At 29.6% G+C, this 19,397-nt stretch overlaps 1 protein-coding gene and 1 non-coding gene across 3 annotated transcripts; both read left to right on the forward strand.

The window, feature by feature from the left end:
- Window positions 1–759: 759 nt before the first annotated feature.
- LOC123297259 (growth arrest-specific protein 2-like) lies at window positions 760–14,535 on the forward strand. Of its 2 annotated transcripts, none has more exons than XM_044878853.1 (7): window positions 760–1,039; window positions 11,498–11,622; window positions 11,688–11,829; window positions 11,893–12,115; window positions 12,468–12,756; window positions 12,816–12,941; window positions 13,079–14,535. In XM_044878853.1, the coding sequence occupies exons 1-7, from the start codon at window positions 811–813 to the stop codon at window positions 13,265–13,267; spliced, it is 1,323 nt and encodes a 440-aa protein (XP_044734788.1). In that variant the 5' UTR covers window positions 760–810; the 3' UTR covers window positions 13,268–14,535. The 2 variants fall into 2 exon arrangements, with proteins under 2 accessions (XP_044734788.1, XP_044734789.1); XM_044878854.1 differs by having other exon boundaries at window positions 12,468–12,681; window positions 12,786–12,941.
- Window positions 14,536–18,448: 3,913 nt separating this feature from the next.
- On the forward strand, window positions 18,449–18,520 carry Trnap-agg. Its single transcript has one exon. It is a non-coding gene; the product is annotated as a tRNA-Pro (tRNA).
- Window positions 18,521–19,397: the final 877 nt, after the last annotated feature.

Below are 19,397 nucleotides of genomic sequence, written 5' to 3' on the forward strand. Positions count from 1 at the left end.
TAGTCACAAACTTTTTCCTCTCACATTCTGACTTACTTTATAAACGGTCCTTAATACTAGATATATTTTTATGTTATAGGGTCATTTTCTTACTAGAAAACCATTAAATACTATAACAACCACTGTAAAATGTATGAAAATAAATATTAAATAATACAATTTTAATAAAAATTAGTATAATTATTTAACATAATTTAATTTCAGGGTGGTCTTATTGATTCTGAAGAAATTATTTAACAGCATGTTATTACATTCTCTTCATAGCAAGAAAACAATACTTTAAATAAACAGGGAGGCATTTAATACATAAACAGTGTTCATCCACACCCGTTGAGTTTTGAATAACAACCATATGGCTTTTGTGTATCTGATTTTATGAAGATTTCATCGACATATTCATTATTTTGTTTTAATCCTCAAATTACTGTTAAATGGCTGCTCAAATGACATTGATTTTTTATTTAAGTAACATTTTATTGCAATTAATGGTTTATCTCGGGATTGAACATTCTTATTCATGATTGGTTGGCTGGGTTTTTAAAGAAAATTTTTTGCTGGTAATTATTTAGAAAGCTCAGATCTTCTCTTAGTGGGGGGCAGTTTATCGTCGAATTTCGTATTGATTGATGCATTTCCTGGGCCCAAATATATAATATTTATACAATCAGCTTTTTTTATGATAATCAGCTCCCTTAACTATCTCATTTTTTATATAAATTTTATTTTTATCTAATTAAAAAATTTGTATTTTCTAGATATATTACGAATAAAACGAAGTCATTCACGGAACAAGGAACCAAATAGTTTTAAATGTCATATTCATATCGTATTCCAAATGCGTCTGGGGGTTGTAAAACCCCTGGCCGTTTAAATCGTAGCAGCTGGGGTCCTATGACTGGTACATCAATACATAGACCGGATCCACCAGGCACACCTGAAGATTATGCCGAACTATATCAAGAACATGTTCTCTCGACACAAAATAGACAATTATATCCCTTACAAGAGGATCTTGCTGACTGGTTGAACAAAACTGTGGGTAAGTGTTTCTATACAATTGTTTTTTTAGAGCTCCGTTTCTTCATATACCAAGGCTACAATTTACCGTGTTATTTATCAAAACATTCTAAATAGTAAAGTTTAGGATGTTTCAGGATCTAACGAATTGAAATTGGTATCGCAAAAAAGATGCTTGCCTACAAAAACTGTCATGATAAAAAATTGATTAAAATTAATTTAATTAAACATAGCCATGAACACTTTTTGATAGGCAAGCAATCATAGACTCGTTTATCAATCAAAATTTCATTAAAAAAAATGTCTCATCTGGGGATATCTGATGGGTGAAGATTTATCTTACACGGTCTCTTAGACTTAGACTATAAGGCAGGCATGGGCAAACGTGGTTTACAGAAGTCCTTCGGACTCCTAACTCAACATACGAGTAATATAGTGACAACCGAAAATACGAGTAAGACAGAGAGACAAACTTTTGCCTTCTACGAATCTCATTACTAGGGGAAACTGAGATAGGTAGAAGAGTCATATACCCGTCTCGCTTCCTCCTGTATGAGCAATGCGGACTTGGATAGAGAGATTCCAATAAAGTTTATGACACACAATAAAGTTATAACAATGGTGACTTCGACTTAAAATAACTCGCCCATGTCTGGCTATAAGGCACACCACGAGATCAAAAACATGTTTTCTTTATAACAAGTTTAAAGAAACAGTTCACAATAAAGGTTACGATAAAATAAATGCAATATAATTGTATGCAGACAAAATGGAGCCTATGTCTATTTGGTAATATAATTAATTATAATAAATGAGTTTAAATAATAATAACTGCCGATGACATAATAATATTGTCATGATGCCATGTGTTTAGCATGCAGTTGTATATTAACAATTATTATAGTTACTATATTACAATTACATTACAATATCAGTAATATACAATATTTATTATTGGAAAGAGGTGTGCCGCACGTCAATCGGCATGTAGGGGAAAGACTCATTCTGTGGATTAAGGACAACCCTTCAAAATCGCCTTTTATTATGGTAATAAATTTTTTAATTTAAATTGCTAAAGTTTGCATTTTTAATACAAACCATATTTTTTTATAATATCAATTATTTTAGGATATAATTTTTGGGCAGGCATAAGCAAACGTGACTTACAGAAGTTCCTCAGACGCAATATACGATTAAGACAGTGACAACCGAAAATGCGAGTAAGACAGAGGGACAATATTTTTTTTTCTACCTATTTCATTACTATTAGAGAACCTGAGATAGGTAGAAGAGTTGTATACTCGTCTCGCTTCCTCCTCTATGAGCAATGTGGACTTGGATAAACAGGCACACAATAAAGTTATAACAATGGTGACTTCCACTTAAAATAACTTGTCCTTGATTGTCTTTGAAGAAGTTCTAGAAAGCTTATTAATATTCTCTCCCAAATTTGTACTTGGATAAAGATTTAATTGAACACTTGTGTTTTTTTTTTAACCGATAATGTTATACATTTATTTATCATTTTGAGTATAATAAAACAATAGGTGTTAAAAACAATAGTGAAACAATGTAATATGAGTTCCCTATACATACCATTATCTTCGAAAATTACATAAGAAATTAAAACGCCATTATTTAAGATTTCTCACGATTATTTAAAAATACAAGGAAGAGAAGAAATTATTACATTTTGTCACTCATGATCAAGGTTTTTTTTATAAATTATTGAGGCATTCATCAATTTGAAGTATGTCGCGCAATTGAAAAGTTTGCAAACCCCTTTGAAATAGAAGTCCCCAGCTATGAATTTTCGCGGGGAAACAAATTGTTAGACACGATTTTGAAAACCGCCTACCACATTTCCAATCATTCTGAAATGACTGTCAAATACTACGCTTAAATTGTCAACTTCTAAAAATACTTTATTTGACAAATTTGTTTATTTTAAGATTTTTCGAATAATCGTTAGAAAATAACTAAATACTGAAATGTTCGATGTATTCAAAAATAATGCTTCAAAGACTATGATCAAAGACCATGAATTTTTTCATATGAATTTACAAATTCATATGAAAATATGGAAATTTAGAATTTAGCATTTAACTAGAGAGGCTATTTGAGTGTAATCACCCCTGATAGAAGGATATACAATATGTATATTACCTTATCGATTTGTTGTTTACATTTTTCTTTTGTTATTTTAGTGTATAAAAAAACTACAAACTTTGATGTATACAGGCGAAACTTTTATAAATAGCCAGACTGTTCACATATCTTGGTCGGACAGTATAAAATCTTGATATCTTGATCGGACAGTTTTGGGTCAAAATCACCTTACCGAAATTTTATCGAAATTGGAAATAAAAAAATTTTTGCATCAAATGCACTCGTTTTGTACTTTTTGGGTCAAAATTACCTTATATACTGAATTTTATCGAAATTGGAGATTAAAAAAATTTATCGATTTTTTTGCAATTTTTTTAAACGGATACCTTTAAACAAATCGAGAAAATAGGATAAACATCAGGATATATTTCGCATACGCGTGTCTGATCGACTAACAAAAGCTATTTTCTTGGTGAAATTGTCAATACAGGCAAAGTACGTTAGGAATATTAAAGAATACGGTACTGAAAACAGTTTCGGAAAACAGTTTAATCCCTTGAAAACACGAAAATATTCCTTTTAATAGTACATTCAGGAAATAACCTTCATAAAACTGAACTTGATGAATGAACACGTAAACATTGATTAATACATAGTCTGCCCTTATGATATACATTATATCGAATAGGTTCATATTCTTAGTTGAAAGAACACACCCGTATATTCATACAAATAAACACACCAGGATGACTATTATTCATTGGGGATGATAAATAAATCGTCTCTTCTGGGTTGGGTCAGACGTGGAGCATTTATTCTTCAATGAAGATCATATCATCATCATTTCATTACGTTAAGGTAGAATGCACTTAGCAATTTGTTTACGTAAACATATGATAGTAGTGGTTTTTATACAGAGTGTTTCACGATTTTATGACACTAATTTAAAAAGATGTTTGTGGCTGGCCTATTGCTGTGCGATTGAAATGAATGAATGTGACATCATTCAGTCGCACATCAACATTATTTCCACTGACGTCATGGTAGGGCAATGATGGATAGCCCACTGTCAGCGAATTTTTAGCCCCCGAACTAAAAAAAAGGGTTGTTATAAGTTTGATCGCTAAGTGTGTGTATCTGTCTATGGCATCATAGCGCCTAAATGTTCTTAGCTAACGGGGAGTGTTCAAATGTGAGTTTAGGGTTTCGTACCCGAAAAAACTAAAAATTGGCACCGATCTTCAAAATGCTTCAATGAAAAGCGTAATTTAATGGAGAGAGTGATTTACGGGGGTTTTTTAAATTTTGTAAATTTAACTTGTTAACGTAATCAGAATCTAAAAAATTTAATTTTGCTCTATCACATCCTAATTTTATCCAATTTTGATAAAAAAGTATGTAATCCTACTAAATTTGGGTCATACTTTTCAAATTTGTGATCAAAATTAACGTAGCTCTAATAGGTTTCAAGAATGTGCAGTCCTGGTCCCGGAATCAGGCACATAAGTGATAGCTAGAGAAAAATTGACATCACAGTTGAAAATAATGGCCCAATATTAGTGGGTTTCAAAAAAAATTTCAATAAGATCGGGTCAAATTTGCCTATATTATCAAAAAAATCGAATTTTTTCAATTTATGACTTTATGTAAATTTACCAACTTTTTGTTTTACGTATAAAACATTCGTTCTGTTTTGCGCCTATATTTCTTATGTGCTGGTGGCGGATGCCTCCTTTGCGATGCCCTATTTACGGGCTTGAGCATACATGATCAATTTTGACTTTATTTGAAATTTTTTGAAACCTTCTCTAGCCATTAATCTTCTATTAAAACCACTTCCTTGTTTTGTACTTCGTTGAACGTAAAATTGTCAAAAATTTTCGATATTAATATTTAAATAGAAGTTTATTTTAACCATCTCTAAAACCATTTTCAATTAATCATGCACATCAAATGTTTTGATCATGATTAAGATCTCTTGAAATTCTTAAAAAAATATCTGAGAAACATAAAACTTAAAATGTAGTTTCGTGTCTAAAAAATAACATTTATGAAAAAAGCCGTGTTATTTCGTAACACCTGAAACATCTTTCAAAAAAGTATACACAGTTGAAAGGTTATTCAACTAAATATGTTGAGTTATAAAATGTTATAGACAGTATTACTACAATGATTCTCTATTTTTATAAACTTTGATAAGGGTATTTTTAAATTATTATTATTATTCATATTGAATTTTTTATCATATTTTTATTATTGTATTGTTTCTGCCAGTTAAACTTGTTTTTGATTTATTTAATTGGAGCATAATTTTTAATAAACAATACTATTTTTAAATATAAGCGCTATCAAAACACATGACCTGCATATTTAAAAATCCAGGTTTATTTCAAAATGTATAACGTGGGATTATACTCCTCTTTTTTCCATAAAAGAAAAGTATGCGTTTTTGTGATATCCTGTAACAACGAATCGTTAACCGCGGTTTTGATAAGATAATTTTGACCCAAAAAATCCAAAAATAAGGTTTATTTAATGATTGAATGCGTGGCTTTTGAGATGCAATCCAAAATGGGACACAAAGGGTCATTTTCTCAGAAACTATGCATCCAATCGATAATAAACCCGATTTATGTATTTTCCCGATTTTTTTTTACTTTTTTCTAATTATAAACAAAATGTAAAAATATATACGAAAAATTTCATTTCCCACTTGATTGAAACAAATTGGCATTTTTTTAAATGTCGGAATATGGTGAAATGCCTGCGATAGATACAAAGCAAAACTAATTACTAATGTGTCTATTTATTTCCTTTGCATGGCATTTGAACTGCACTATTACACAAATAGAATCTACATACCATTACCATATCCATAATTCTACCTACCATAAGCAAAGTACTATAAATAATGTACTGTTTGTAATATTTAATGTTTGCCGCATTTAACACAATAATGTTACATTTTATAATTTGATTAAACGTAGTCTTACAACTTACAAGCGTGATACTGCGACAGGCTTCTTATGTCATTTACATCCGTGTTGTGTGGGTGGTCGGCATTCTATACACGATAGACTCACTGAGTACAGATAGATTAAAAATAACTTCAAGTATAATATAATATAATAATCGTTTTCTAACTAAAAGCGTATAAAAACAAAGTATATACATTTAAAGTAATTGTCAATTTTTGTTTTATTTCTTATCTTTATACAGAGAGTTTTAAAAATGTTTAAGATCTCAAACAAAAGTCTCAACAAAAGTAGTATATACCAATTATACGTATAAGTAGATAATAAGCCCATGCTTTAATCTTATGAGGTTAAAATTTACCCCTCTCCACCCTCGCGTATTCTGTAATTATTTTTATTAAATTATATCTTTTATTTGTAACGTCTTAAACTGTACTATCTATAAAAAATTTTGATAGTGAAGCGAGATTATGCAAAAAGTTACAAAGATGTTATGCATTTGGCCTATACTATTGCCATATTACAGATACATACATTTATGTCTGTATTCAATTGGAATGATGACTTTCTATCACTACGGGTAAAGAGTTCCCACTGGACGGACAGAAAAGTGAAGTTGGTTTTTGAAATCTCTAGAAGTACGCAAAATGTGAACGTTTAAAAATCCAAATTAAACAAAGAGGTTAGTTTAAAAGTGACGTCATTGTTGAGTATTGCTCAAAATTCTCTAAAAGTCTCCTCAATCTTTCATTTAACTTCATTTGAAGATTAATCTGGCTCACTTGTAAAAAAAAGCCATTCTCATTTCCCCACTACTACTGCCTCCACTCCTTTCTTTATTTTTTGATATTTTATCTGAATTTAAAAGCATGTTAAAAAACACACAAATCTAATTTTCGCAAACCAAGTCAATTAGCCACAATGTAATTGGCAATGAACCAATGATTGATTTTATTTTCTCATTTGTTCTAATAATATTATTCCCCTAATTGAGTTAGTTGAGTACATTAAAAGTTAATTTATTTATTTAAAATATTTAATTGATTTAAAACAAATGTGATGTTTATTTAAAATATATAACAACTATAGTGAACTACACTGATCATCACACAAATCGGAATATATTGAATTTAAATTTCGTCTACAGTTCGTTCATTCGAAAGTTTTTTTATAGTTTTTGAATTATACACAGAAATTCTCTAACGCTTTGTGTGAAGAATTGTTGAATGATTGTTGATAAAAATTACCCAGTTACCTTTTTTATAGCGTACACGGGAAACACAAATTTTTCACTAAAAGCACAGCTGTTCAAATTTTCTTAAATGATTCTACGGCCATAACAATATTTTCCTCTACAAAAATTTCCATACCCGAAGACTCTTCCAGTGTCCTGAAAATTTTTTAACTGTGCGGTGAAGAAGATATTCAATTACTTTCTTATTTGAATATATCCTGCAACAAATTTTCATAAAAACTATTTCCGCGCTATTAAAATTTTTCAGACACACTGAAACAAAAGTTCTCGTTTATGAAATTTTTATAGAATTTAATGGTCCAGGGCCGTATTGAGAATTCAACGGCACTGTTGCCAAAATTTTGTGGGGGCCGCTAAAATTTTTTCTTATATAGTGTTCTTATACTATGATTCATCTCATAATATAAGTCATCGACGTTCGCAATCTGGTCTTTATAAATATTTAATTTTGAAAATGATCTTTCTCCACTGAAATTAGTTACCATCATCGATAAATAAATACAAAGTGTCAATTCTGCGTTACAAAAAGTAGATCGCACATTATTTTGCAAAATTATCCGGTTTCTTTTCGTATTGTTTTGCAAAAGTGGCGAGATGAATCAATCATAAGTTAATTCTAGACTAAATCATCAGGGTAATGATGTACAAGAATTTTAGCCTTTAGTTCCAACTGAGAATGTTCCATTGTGGTCATCTCAGCCTTTCTTAGTTTCTACCAAATTTGGGATCAATTAAAAAACATACCAATAATTTTTCTATTTTATCTGAATTTGTCCTGGGGCCATGGTGCCGTTGACTCCTTCCTACATTCGGCCCTGAGTTAATCCAAGCGTTCTGAAATGATTGTCAAATACTTGCATGTCCCAAGAAGTGGCTCGTTTTTTTTATATCCAGTTTATATAAAGTTTAGTAAACTATAGTGATGGATATATAAACTATTATAAACTATACATCATTATTTGTCTAGACAATTTAATTAAACTGAATGTAGCTTATGTATAAATGCATATAGACAAACTGCGGATGCAACTCCATCATGAATCAATATATCAACACCTATTTACCTATACTGTAACTTTAAATGGACTTTTGTATAATATGCAATTTCAATTATATTTTTACCAATAGTACATACATTTTTAATAGACAACAATAAAAGTGTTTATGGCCTGAATATTTCACATGAAAAAATTGTTGGGAAGAAACTGATTTATTATTAGATTTAAATAAGTAAAACAATAATGGGTTTCAAAAAAATTCCAATAGGATCGGATCAAATTTGTCTGTGTTAACAAAACAATCAAATTTTTGAACTTTATGACGTCATCAGAATCCAAAAAATTTAATTTTGCTCTATCACATCCAAATTTTATCTAATTTAGATAAACCAAGTATGTAATCCTACTAAATTTGGGTCATACTTTTCAAATTTGTGATCAAAATTAACCTAGCTCTAATAGGTTTCCAGAATGTGGAGTGTTGGTCCCGGATTTAAGCACATGAGTCATAGTTAGCGAGAAATTCACATCACAGCTGGAAAGAATGACTCAAAATTAGTGGGTTTCAAAAAAAATTCCAATAAGATCGGATCAAATTTGCCTGTGTTATCAAAAAAAATCAAATTTTTGAACTTTATGACGTCATCAGAATCCAAAAAATTTAATTTTGCTCTATCACATCCAAATTTTATCTAATTTAAATAAACCAAGTATGTAATTATACTAAATTTGGGTCATACTTTTCAAATTTGTAATCAAAATTAACCTAGTTCTAATAGGTTTCAAGAATGTGAAGTCCTGGTCCCGGATTTAAGCACATAAGTGATAGTTATCGAGAAATTCACATCACAGCTGAAAAGAATTACCCAAAATTAGTGGGTTTCAAAAAAAATTCCAAAAAGATCTGATCAAATTTGTCTGTGTTATCAAAAAAAATCAAATTTTTGAACTTTATGACGTCATCAGAATCCAAAAAATTTAATTTTGCTCTATCACATCCAAATTTTATCTAATTTAGATAAACCAAGTATGTAATTATACTAAATTTGGGTCATACTTTTCAAATTTGTAATCAAAATTAACCTTGTTCTAATAGGTTTCAAGAATGTGAAGTCCTGGTCCCGGATTTAAGCACATAAGTGATAGTTATCGAGAAATTCACATCACAGCTGAAAAGAATAACCCAAAATTAGTGGGTTTCAAAAAAAGTTCCAAAAGGATCTGATCAAATTTGTCTGTGTTATCAAAAAAAATCAAATTTTTGAACTTTATGACGTCATCAGAATCCAAAAAATTTAATTTTGCTCTATCACATCCAAATTTTATCTAATTTAGATAAACCAAGTATGTAATTATACTAAATTTGGGTCATACTTTTCAAATTTGTAATCAAAATTAACCTTGTTCTAATAGGTTTCAAGAATGTGAAGTCCTGGTCCCGGATTTAAGCACATAAGTGATAGTTATCGAGAAATTCACATCACAGCTGAAAAGAATAACCCAAAATTAGTGGGTTTCAAAAAAAGTTCCAAAAGGATCTGATCAAATTTGTCTGTGTTATCAAAAAAAATCAAATTTTTGAACTTTATGACGTCATCAGAATCCAAAATTTAATTTTGCTCTATCACATCCAAATTTTATCCAATTTTGATAAACTAAGTATGTAATCCTAGTAAATTTGAGTCATATTTTTCAAATTTGTGCTCATAATTAACCTTGCTCTAATAGGTTTCAAGAATTTGGAGTCCTGATCCCGGAATTAAGCACATAAGTGATAGTTAGCAAGAAATTCACATCACAGCTGAAAATAATGACCCAAAATTAGTGGATTTCAAAAAAAATTCCAATAAGATTGGATCAAATTTGCCTGTGTTATAAAAAAAAATCGAATTTTTGAACTTTATGATGCCATAAAAATCAAAAAAATTTAGTTTTGCTCTATCACATCCAAATTTTACCCAATTTTGATAAACCAAGTATGTAATCCTACTGAATTTGAGTCATACTTTTCAAATTTGTGATCAAAATTAACCTTACGGTTTCAAGAATGTGGAGTCCTGGTCCCAGAAATAAGTACATAAATGATTGCTAGAGAAAAACAGACATCACAGCTGAAAAAAATGACCCAAAAATAGGATTATTGGTTTAAATTCCACGGCGCCCGAATTATAAGATAAAAGACTAAATTAAAATATATTAAAACAATTTGACATTTGAAATTGACAATTAATAATAATAACTGTTTATATTTATAATTTTGAACACTATTTATTTCCTAGTAGTATATATTTTACAATTATATTTATAAATATAGTGGAATGACCTCATAATTAGCATAATAAATTTTATAACGCGGAACATATGATAGTGCAATTTGCATTTATTTTATGAATACTAATGAGAATTGAATAACAATCTATCTATCTGTCTATTTTTGATGTTACTGTCATTCATACAAAAATTGTGACAAAACATTTTAATTCATGCTTTGATTGGAAAAATTATTTATAAAAATTTTTATGAACATTGACGGTACTGTTGCAAATATCTATTAAAATTTACCGTTTTTATTCAACAATATGAAGCCAATGTATTCCAAAGAGATCAAGGACGACAGGTGTGCAAAAGGTAGAAAATTGAAAACTTATTCTCGTACGCACGAGTGGTTTTTTAAACCCATAGTTCATTAGATTGCTATTATTAGATATCAGACTATTTATAACGTCACTTCGAATAACCATCTAAATTTCAAAATGTTATGTGACACCAATTTAGTCTTAAGGCTATGATATACAGGGTTTCCAATAAGAGGTTTCATCTTGATATTTTAAAAAAAGAGTATTTTTTAGGAGAAATCAATGGATGTTTATTTCATTGTAGAGAGGAAGGCATGCTATTAATAACGGAAAACGATATCAGCCAAATGGCCGCCACGGCTACGCTTGTAGTACCATATCCTTTTCATGAAATTTTCCATAACCAATTCTCACACATTTTTACGGCTGTATGTCCTCGATAACTTCACGAATTCCATTTTTATGATCTCGAATCTATTGTGTAGCATTAACATCGACCTTATCTTTCACGTGGTCCTAAAATCTTTATTGTTGCAGTTTTTTAATAAAAAATTTCTATTATTTCAGGTGTAGATCATATCACAGGAGAAAATTTCTTCGACGCCTTAGATAATGGTGTCATTGTATGCCATTTAGCAAGAGTAATCCAAGACAAAGCGAGACATGCAGTGCATGGCGGTTATGCGAAAGGCGTAAGTAATCCTTTTATTCGTAATACTGAAATCTACTACTTTTCATGATGAAATAAAATTTTTAGCCTGTACCTGTTATTCGTGGTCGATGTTGGGAAACAGCTGCAAGGCGTAGTTTTTTTGCTAGAGATAATATGGAAAATTTTATTCATTTTTGTCGAAAATTGGGTGTTCATGAAAATTTATTATTTGAAAGCGATGACTTAGGTATGTCGGCTTGATTTTTATTCAAATTTATTTTTGATTAAATAAAAATATTTTTGCCAACAGTGCTTCACGGACAACCTCGGAATGTTGTTCTTTGCTTGTTGGAAGTAGCGCGTCTTGCTACACGATTTAATGTAGAACCACCAGGTTTAGTCCAATTTGAAAAGGAAATCGCTGAAGAGGAATCACAAGATTCTGGTTTATCACACAGTTCTTTACTATCTTGGCAGTTCCACGCATCTGCCAACATTAATTCAAGGAAATCTGACAAATTACGACATAGTAGGTAAGTCGAAAATCGAACTTATTAGTAATTTTTAAAGTTTACGTAACTGATTATGTACGTTACGTTATAGAGGACTCGATGTTTAATATCTACATAATTTTCCCTGTTATTACATCACGCAAATATCCCATACTCACCATTTTCTTTGCCTCAATGACACCATAATGACAACCTATTTCCTTTCCTATCACTGTTTTCACATCAGGAATAAAGAAACAGATTTTCTTGTACTTTATACTTGAGGCATCTCCTAAGAGGTCATATGTTTCATTACAACTTATTACTGCACCTGGATATCTTCAATAAATTTAGTGACAACCGAAGATCTAATATAAATTTGAATTTGTTTTAGCTCTTCTTCAGCAATATCAACATCTAGTATCAATCACTGGAATGATAACTGTGGAGTTGTGCTATTGACACCAGAACCTCCTTTACCACGAGCCCCATTACCCACAGCTATAACTGCGAGTGGTGCCAGTGATGGCGTACCATCTGACACAACCGAAGATGATTGGTCTCGAGGTAGTGGTGAAGATCCAGATATGGAAATTGATACACAAACTGTTGACTTAAATCCACCACAAAATGGTCCTAGTGGTGATCACGGCTCCGGACCAGTGACTGAATTGGACAAACGAGTAAATATTTCATGATTAATCTTAATAAGTTCATCAGTTTAAGTATCTTTTGGTTTCAGGTACAAAATGCCACACGTTTAATGCAAAAATCTTGCCATTGCTCTGATGGAAAATGTTCAAAATTAAAAGTAAGAAAGGTTGGAGAAGGACGGTATAATATTGCGGGACGAAATGTTTTTATTCGAGTAAGAATTTTAAAATATTATTAATTATAAAACAGATAATGAAAAATTTGTCTTCTATTTTTCACCTGAAAATTTGCTTTATGTAGTTAGTATTTTAGTTTTTTGTTTTCGCTTCAATTTTTTTTTTTGTATTATAGTTACTAAAAGGCCGACATATGATGGTGCGTGTTGGAGGTGGTTGGGATACATTGGAACATTTCTTATCACGGCACGATCCATGTCAGGTGAGAACACCATCACGAAATTCACCAGATCGACCTGCATCAGCAGCTAAGTATCTTCACCGCAGTCCATTGCCACGAGAAAGAGATTTTATCATGCGATAGTTGTTGCAAATCACAAATTTATCGCACTTTTAATTATGTAATTTTGTTATATATAATTTAACATAGAAACATCTCAGTTGATCTCTTATGAATTTTGGTTGTGTTTTAGATAAAAAATTACAACCTTATACTCACATCCGTGCCGCAAAATAATTAGAAAGAAGTGTTGGTAGATGTAAATTGATTAGAATATGATAAGATAAATTATTTTTGAGTTTTCGAAGATATTGTTCTAAATTTATTAGAATGCCTTTCGAAAATAAATGAAAATCGCGATTCCATATCAATAGATACTTGTACTTGATCATTTCACAGAAAATATCCAATATGTCGCTTTCGGTTTCTTTTCGGTACGCTCTCCAAGAGATACTATCGATACAATCGAAATAATTAACGGTCATGTAAACTTTAAGCATTTTTATCTAAACTCGTCAGTTTTTATTTACTTTCAAGTTTCATTCAATGATCACAATTCCTGTGACCATAACATAGTTATACAATCGTTGCGTTCGCAAATTGTAGAGCTTTATGGATGCCCTAAGCCATAATGATTTTATACAGCTATTTAATTTTTTTAGATTTCCAATTAATGCTAGGGTGTTACTAATGTTGAGTTTTTGAACAAGAAATTTTTTTATCCCAAACCAAAATAATTTATAGATTGGAAATTTTACCAAACTTTCACATATTTATCAGCATGCTTTTCACTGTGTATTTTTTAAAAGTTTGTAAGAAAATAAAGGAAAAAAACCCCACTTTGAAAGATTGTGGTTGATATAAATAAATTATGTGGTCTTTTGTGATCGTTAAATGAAACGAAACTTATTAATTCCATAAATAATGGAAACAAAATGAAATAAAAAATGTAAAACTAATAAAAACACGAAATTGAAACCAAAAAACAATGTAAACACTCATAAAATACTTTTTTTAATCAATGATTGTCGAAACAAGAGTGTTATCGAAACTAATATAAACCAAGATCAAGCCGTAATCGGCACTGTAAGTATAAATAACAAGCTATTGGTCCAAAAAGTACATTTTTATGCTAATGGTATGGATTTTGGGCTCGCGGATACAAAATTTTTTTGGTTAAAATATGATTACAATCAAAATACCAAAATGATTAAGATCTTCTGAGTGCTCTAAATACGTTTTGTAATTTGTAATTATTTTACAAAGATCATCAATTTTTTTTGTATGTTGTTAAATAATTTACATTCGTTATTTAAGTTTAATATCATTAGAAACTTAAGCACATTATTATGTAGCAAATATTTGTTTTGTAATCTCTGTTTTATCACCATTGATTGTATATTAATTATTACATTTATAAAAAAGTCATTTTTGTATTTAGATTTAAAAAAAAAGAAATATCACTAACTACGAAATAAATTTTTGAATTATTTGCTTCATTTATTATTTTAAAAGCTTTAATTATTAGTACAGTCAGAAATGTAATAGATTAAGGAAAATGAAATAAACCGCTTTCCTTTTTATAAAACCTGTTGGAATCTGTTGTTTAGGTGTAAAATATCTTTCATAAACCATTAATTAGTTGCCCGAATGTATCAATTTGTTAATAAACACTAAATTTTTAATTAAATGAAAGGTCCATATAATTTAAAATAAATAGGCAACCTATATGACAAATATGTTACACATGTAGTAGTTTTCCAATTTGACAAACACATATACATAATACAAGTTGCCTATTCATTAATTTATTAAGTCAACTTATTTATAAACCGTTTCATTTAATTGACAATTTATTATTTAATAACAAATATAAATATTTGCGAAACTAGCTCATGGTATTACTTACGAATGATATTTGACTCCTAAAAAACACATTCCACCAGGTTTTATCAAAAAGGGAGCGGCTTATTTCATTTTCCTTGATTATCCGATTTTTTTAATCATTTTTTACTGTACCTAAAACAATATTATCAATTATATATTTACCACCAGGCACGTCTGCAGGATTTTTTTGTTTTCGAGCAGAGAAGGGTATTGTTTATATTTAGTTTCTTTCGCACATTCCTGTTGAAGAATCAAGAGTTTGTTCCTTATAGTTTCAAGTTACCAAAACGGTGTAGGTTAACTCTTAAAAACGATTTCACTGGTTAAAATCGCTCCCGAATTATGTTTATTAAGATATCAACTTCACGGGTGTAAAATTTAATTTTATTTATGGTTATTAAAATTACAGCTTCATATTTCGTAATTTTCGTAATTTCTATATCATAATTTAGAAAATCATTCAGCGGAAAGAAAATTGAAATGTGTGAAGGCAACAAATGTCTGACGATTGTGACATTCCATTTCTAATTTATAAAAAAATTGATGTTTTATAGCGAGGAATTAAATTGTGAGTAGGAAACTTGAGCAGCCATGTGCGAAGTAGTTTATTTTTATTCATAGAGTTTAATTTAGAAAATTGACAAATAAAGTGAATCACTTTTGTAGACGCGCCATTGTTTATCACATTTTATTTGCTTCTCAGATATAATTAATAAACGACTAATTAAACCATGTTATAATTCATGAAAATATATTATAATTCATTTTTATAAAAATTACCCTCTTTAGGAAAATAAGTTTTTTTTCTTCAAATATTAAGAGACTTAATAATAAATTCGCCATGGTTTAATTTTTTTTACAATAATGATTAAAATTTGGAAGTATAATTTAGTTACATATGAAAGTTTGTTGTATTTCAAATAGCGTGGTAGGTGTTGCGTTAGTTGATACTCAAGTCTGGAAAACGTTAAATCAGGTAATTCTTATCGTGAGGCTTTTCCGATATGTTAAAATTATGAGAATTTTTATAAGCATGCATGCAATAACGAGATGGTTAGGGTACATTATTATCAATGATAATAGCATATTGATCTCAAAACTAAAATAAAGGGTGTCTCAGAAAGAACTACAACTTTTAAGATAGAATTTTCGAGAGAGGATTTAATTTACAGAAATTAGACAGATGTCTTTTCTAAAGTAGGATGATTTGCTTGTTACCTTAGAAATGTATGCCATTCTGAAATAAATGGTTCAAAAAACAGTTTACGCCATTTTGGTGGGTTTTCTTTCTAAAAAATGTTAATCTTAAACTGTTTCTCAAAAGACAACATATTTTAAAAATCTGATATTTCAATTATTTTGAGACACCTTTTACATTATAAGAATTGCCAAAAAACAAAAAGATCTTATCACGTGGTGAAATATTGTATTGTTAAGTAAAACAATATCGTTTTTGTATGTATTATGTACAAGTTTGATTACAATCCCCTACTATCAGTGATATAAGTATATACTTATGCAATAAGTCTTAGAAACAATAGAACATAAGATCACTGTAGGAGATAATAAAATTCGTTGTTACCAAAAATTTGTTTTTAATAAATCATCAATATTTTGAAATTATGTAATTTTATAGTTCAATACTCGTATAAGTAAATTATTAAAAACATATCCTCCATAAACCTAAAACTGCCTTCAATTTAAAATGCACAGGAAGTATTCATAACTGCCTTAAATATAATGTATGCATGTTGGCTTTATTTACACACCAATAAAAATATGCTACAAAAAAAAGCAATATTACAAAATATTTTTGTAAAATCATCTAACAGGGAATAATAATTTTGAACCATATTTTTATAATAACAATAAAATAAATATATCGCTTATGAAATATATTTTTCCATATGGATAAAAATTTTAATTTTCATAAGACAGACAATCAAAAGCAAACAACATTCTTATTGATTCTCACAAAGCTTGTAAAAGTTTGTTTAAAAATAAATACGTAAACGAAATCATTACTTATTATTATTTTTCATTTGCGCTGATGTATGAAGTTCACTTTTTTGAATCGCAGATATAATATAGTAAATAGACTGTCAAAGGTGAACCAGAGTAGTTTTCCATCTATCTACTAAGATGGGTAAAATGAAAAGTAATTTATTACAAACTGACCAAAGGATTTCGAAGAACGAGAAACTAATCTGTTACAAAAAAAATCGTAACTATAAGTATATACCTTTCCATACGGGATTAATAACTCCTACATGTAAGGAGTACATGTAGAATACTTTAATTCGTACGATTTTAATGAACTAGAATGTACTAAGCTCCGCTACTAACATTATCAACACAATGCTGAGTTGACTTGAGTCTTTTATGAAGTTCAACTTGATTGATATCTCTGATGCGGGTTAACTTGGCGCTAATCGCTTCTAACCGTTAAGGCGGGATTATCAGTTTAGTTCAACGAAGTAGATTAAGTGTGAGTGAAGAAAAAGATTATTTTAATTAATGCACCGTAATATCAAAAATCTTTTTACTTGCATTTAGTGCAAGTAAAAAGGACAAAAACAAACTTTTTGAAGCATATGAATATATATGATAAATCTTGTTAGTAATATCATATGAATCAATAAATGAATACAAATAAAAACTGAATATTCATAGCCAAAACAACAGTTAATATTTTATCTTAATGCGAAAAGACGTAATAAAATTTACAAAGTATATATTTAATACGGATAAATTAGGATATGGATTCGTTTATAATTAATTCAAATTATCAATAAAGATTAATAAAACAGTATTACTACTTACCATGTATATTTACTACACCCGGTCAACAATAAAATAATTAATAACTTTTGTAATAATTTGTGAAAGTCCAATAAAATTTTATTAAAATATGATTCTTTTTGTACTTTACTTAATTTTCTTTGTTTTTCTAGAACTGCACAATAAAGGGCTGTAAGTGTCATCCAGTGAAAGAACCAGTGAATCCAGTGAAAATAAAAAATGTTGCAAAAAAATTTACGTATTATAATCGTTTTGCAAATAAATTATTAAAAACTTCAACTGTTTGAAGAAACAAATGTATGAATGAGAAGTATATTTTGTTTCGCAAAAATTAGAATTTAGCTAAAAATTAATTTTTAAATGTATTCCTCGTGAGCGAATTTTTCCCAATTGTGATAAGAGGTGACGTAAAATAAAAAAAGTTCACAGATATTTACCAAGGATTGTTTTAGATCAATTACAATAAATTTTGATGAAAAATAAATTATTGCACTTACGACTATTGAAATTCAAACTAAATATTTTGCACTTAGATACGAAATAAAACATGCCACCAATTTGTACTATTTTGCAACTGGCTCGGTGGTCTAGGGGTATGATTTTCGCTTAGGGTGCGAGAGGTCCCGGGTTCAAATCCCGGCCGAGCCCAATTGTAATTTTTTCTTTCTAATATTAAGGCATTATTCTTAAGCATTAATAGCAATTTTACTTCCACACACAAAGAATACAAGGTTTTGAAGTGGTTTTTTTAAGACCTGCCTTAATGGCCCGGCATGGTTTATAAGAAAACATATCCTCCTATGTTAATTATTTTGGCTAAAATTGGTTCACTTTTTTCTTGAATATTTTATACAAATTGATGCTTCTAAGTTAGTTTACACAAGGGCTCTAACGTATTAAGTAGCCTACCTACGGGAATTAAAATAATTAGTAGCCAGTTAATAGACAACTGACCGTTGCGTTAAGCGAGATGTAAGATGTTGCATTTTGTTGTATAGTTTCAAAGAAGACACATGTATCAAAGACTCGCTCTGGCTTTATAGTAATCATCTAATTATGTTTGAATGCAACCAAGAATTATTCACTAATTTCGATCTGCAATAAATGGTCTGACTGACTCCTCAAAGTTTTATGACGAACAGTTAATATTTTTTCAAACCGCTTGAATTCGAAAATAATACAAAGGGGTAAAAAGATGTATTAATTCAATTAACTCTTAACAAAATTAAAAGGTGTTGGGCCTGACGAAATATTTGATAATCATTTCAGAACTGGAAACAATGTCGTATCTAAAAAACATCCTGCTTTGTCGTGAAAAACTATTTTCCTATTTCTTATTAAAATACCTTCTTATTTGAATAGCGTCCTCTATTCACTGTCCTATTTTTTATCAATTTTCCAGGCCCCTAGAAGAGAAAGTTCCTTGACATGTCTTTCGAATTTCCAGACGTTCTGAAATGACTATCAAATAACACGCCTGGCGCTGTAAATATTTTTTTGCAAAAAATAAAAGCACAAACTTAAA

Source organism: Chrysoperla carnea, chromosome 4 (genome assembly GCF_905475395.1).
Source record: "Chrysoperla carnea chromosome 4, inChrCarn1.1, whole genome shotgun sequence".
NCBI classification, from domain to species: domain Eukaryota; kingdom Metazoa; phylum Arthropoda; class Insecta; order Neuroptera; family Chrysopidae; genus Chrysoperla; species Chrysoperla carnea.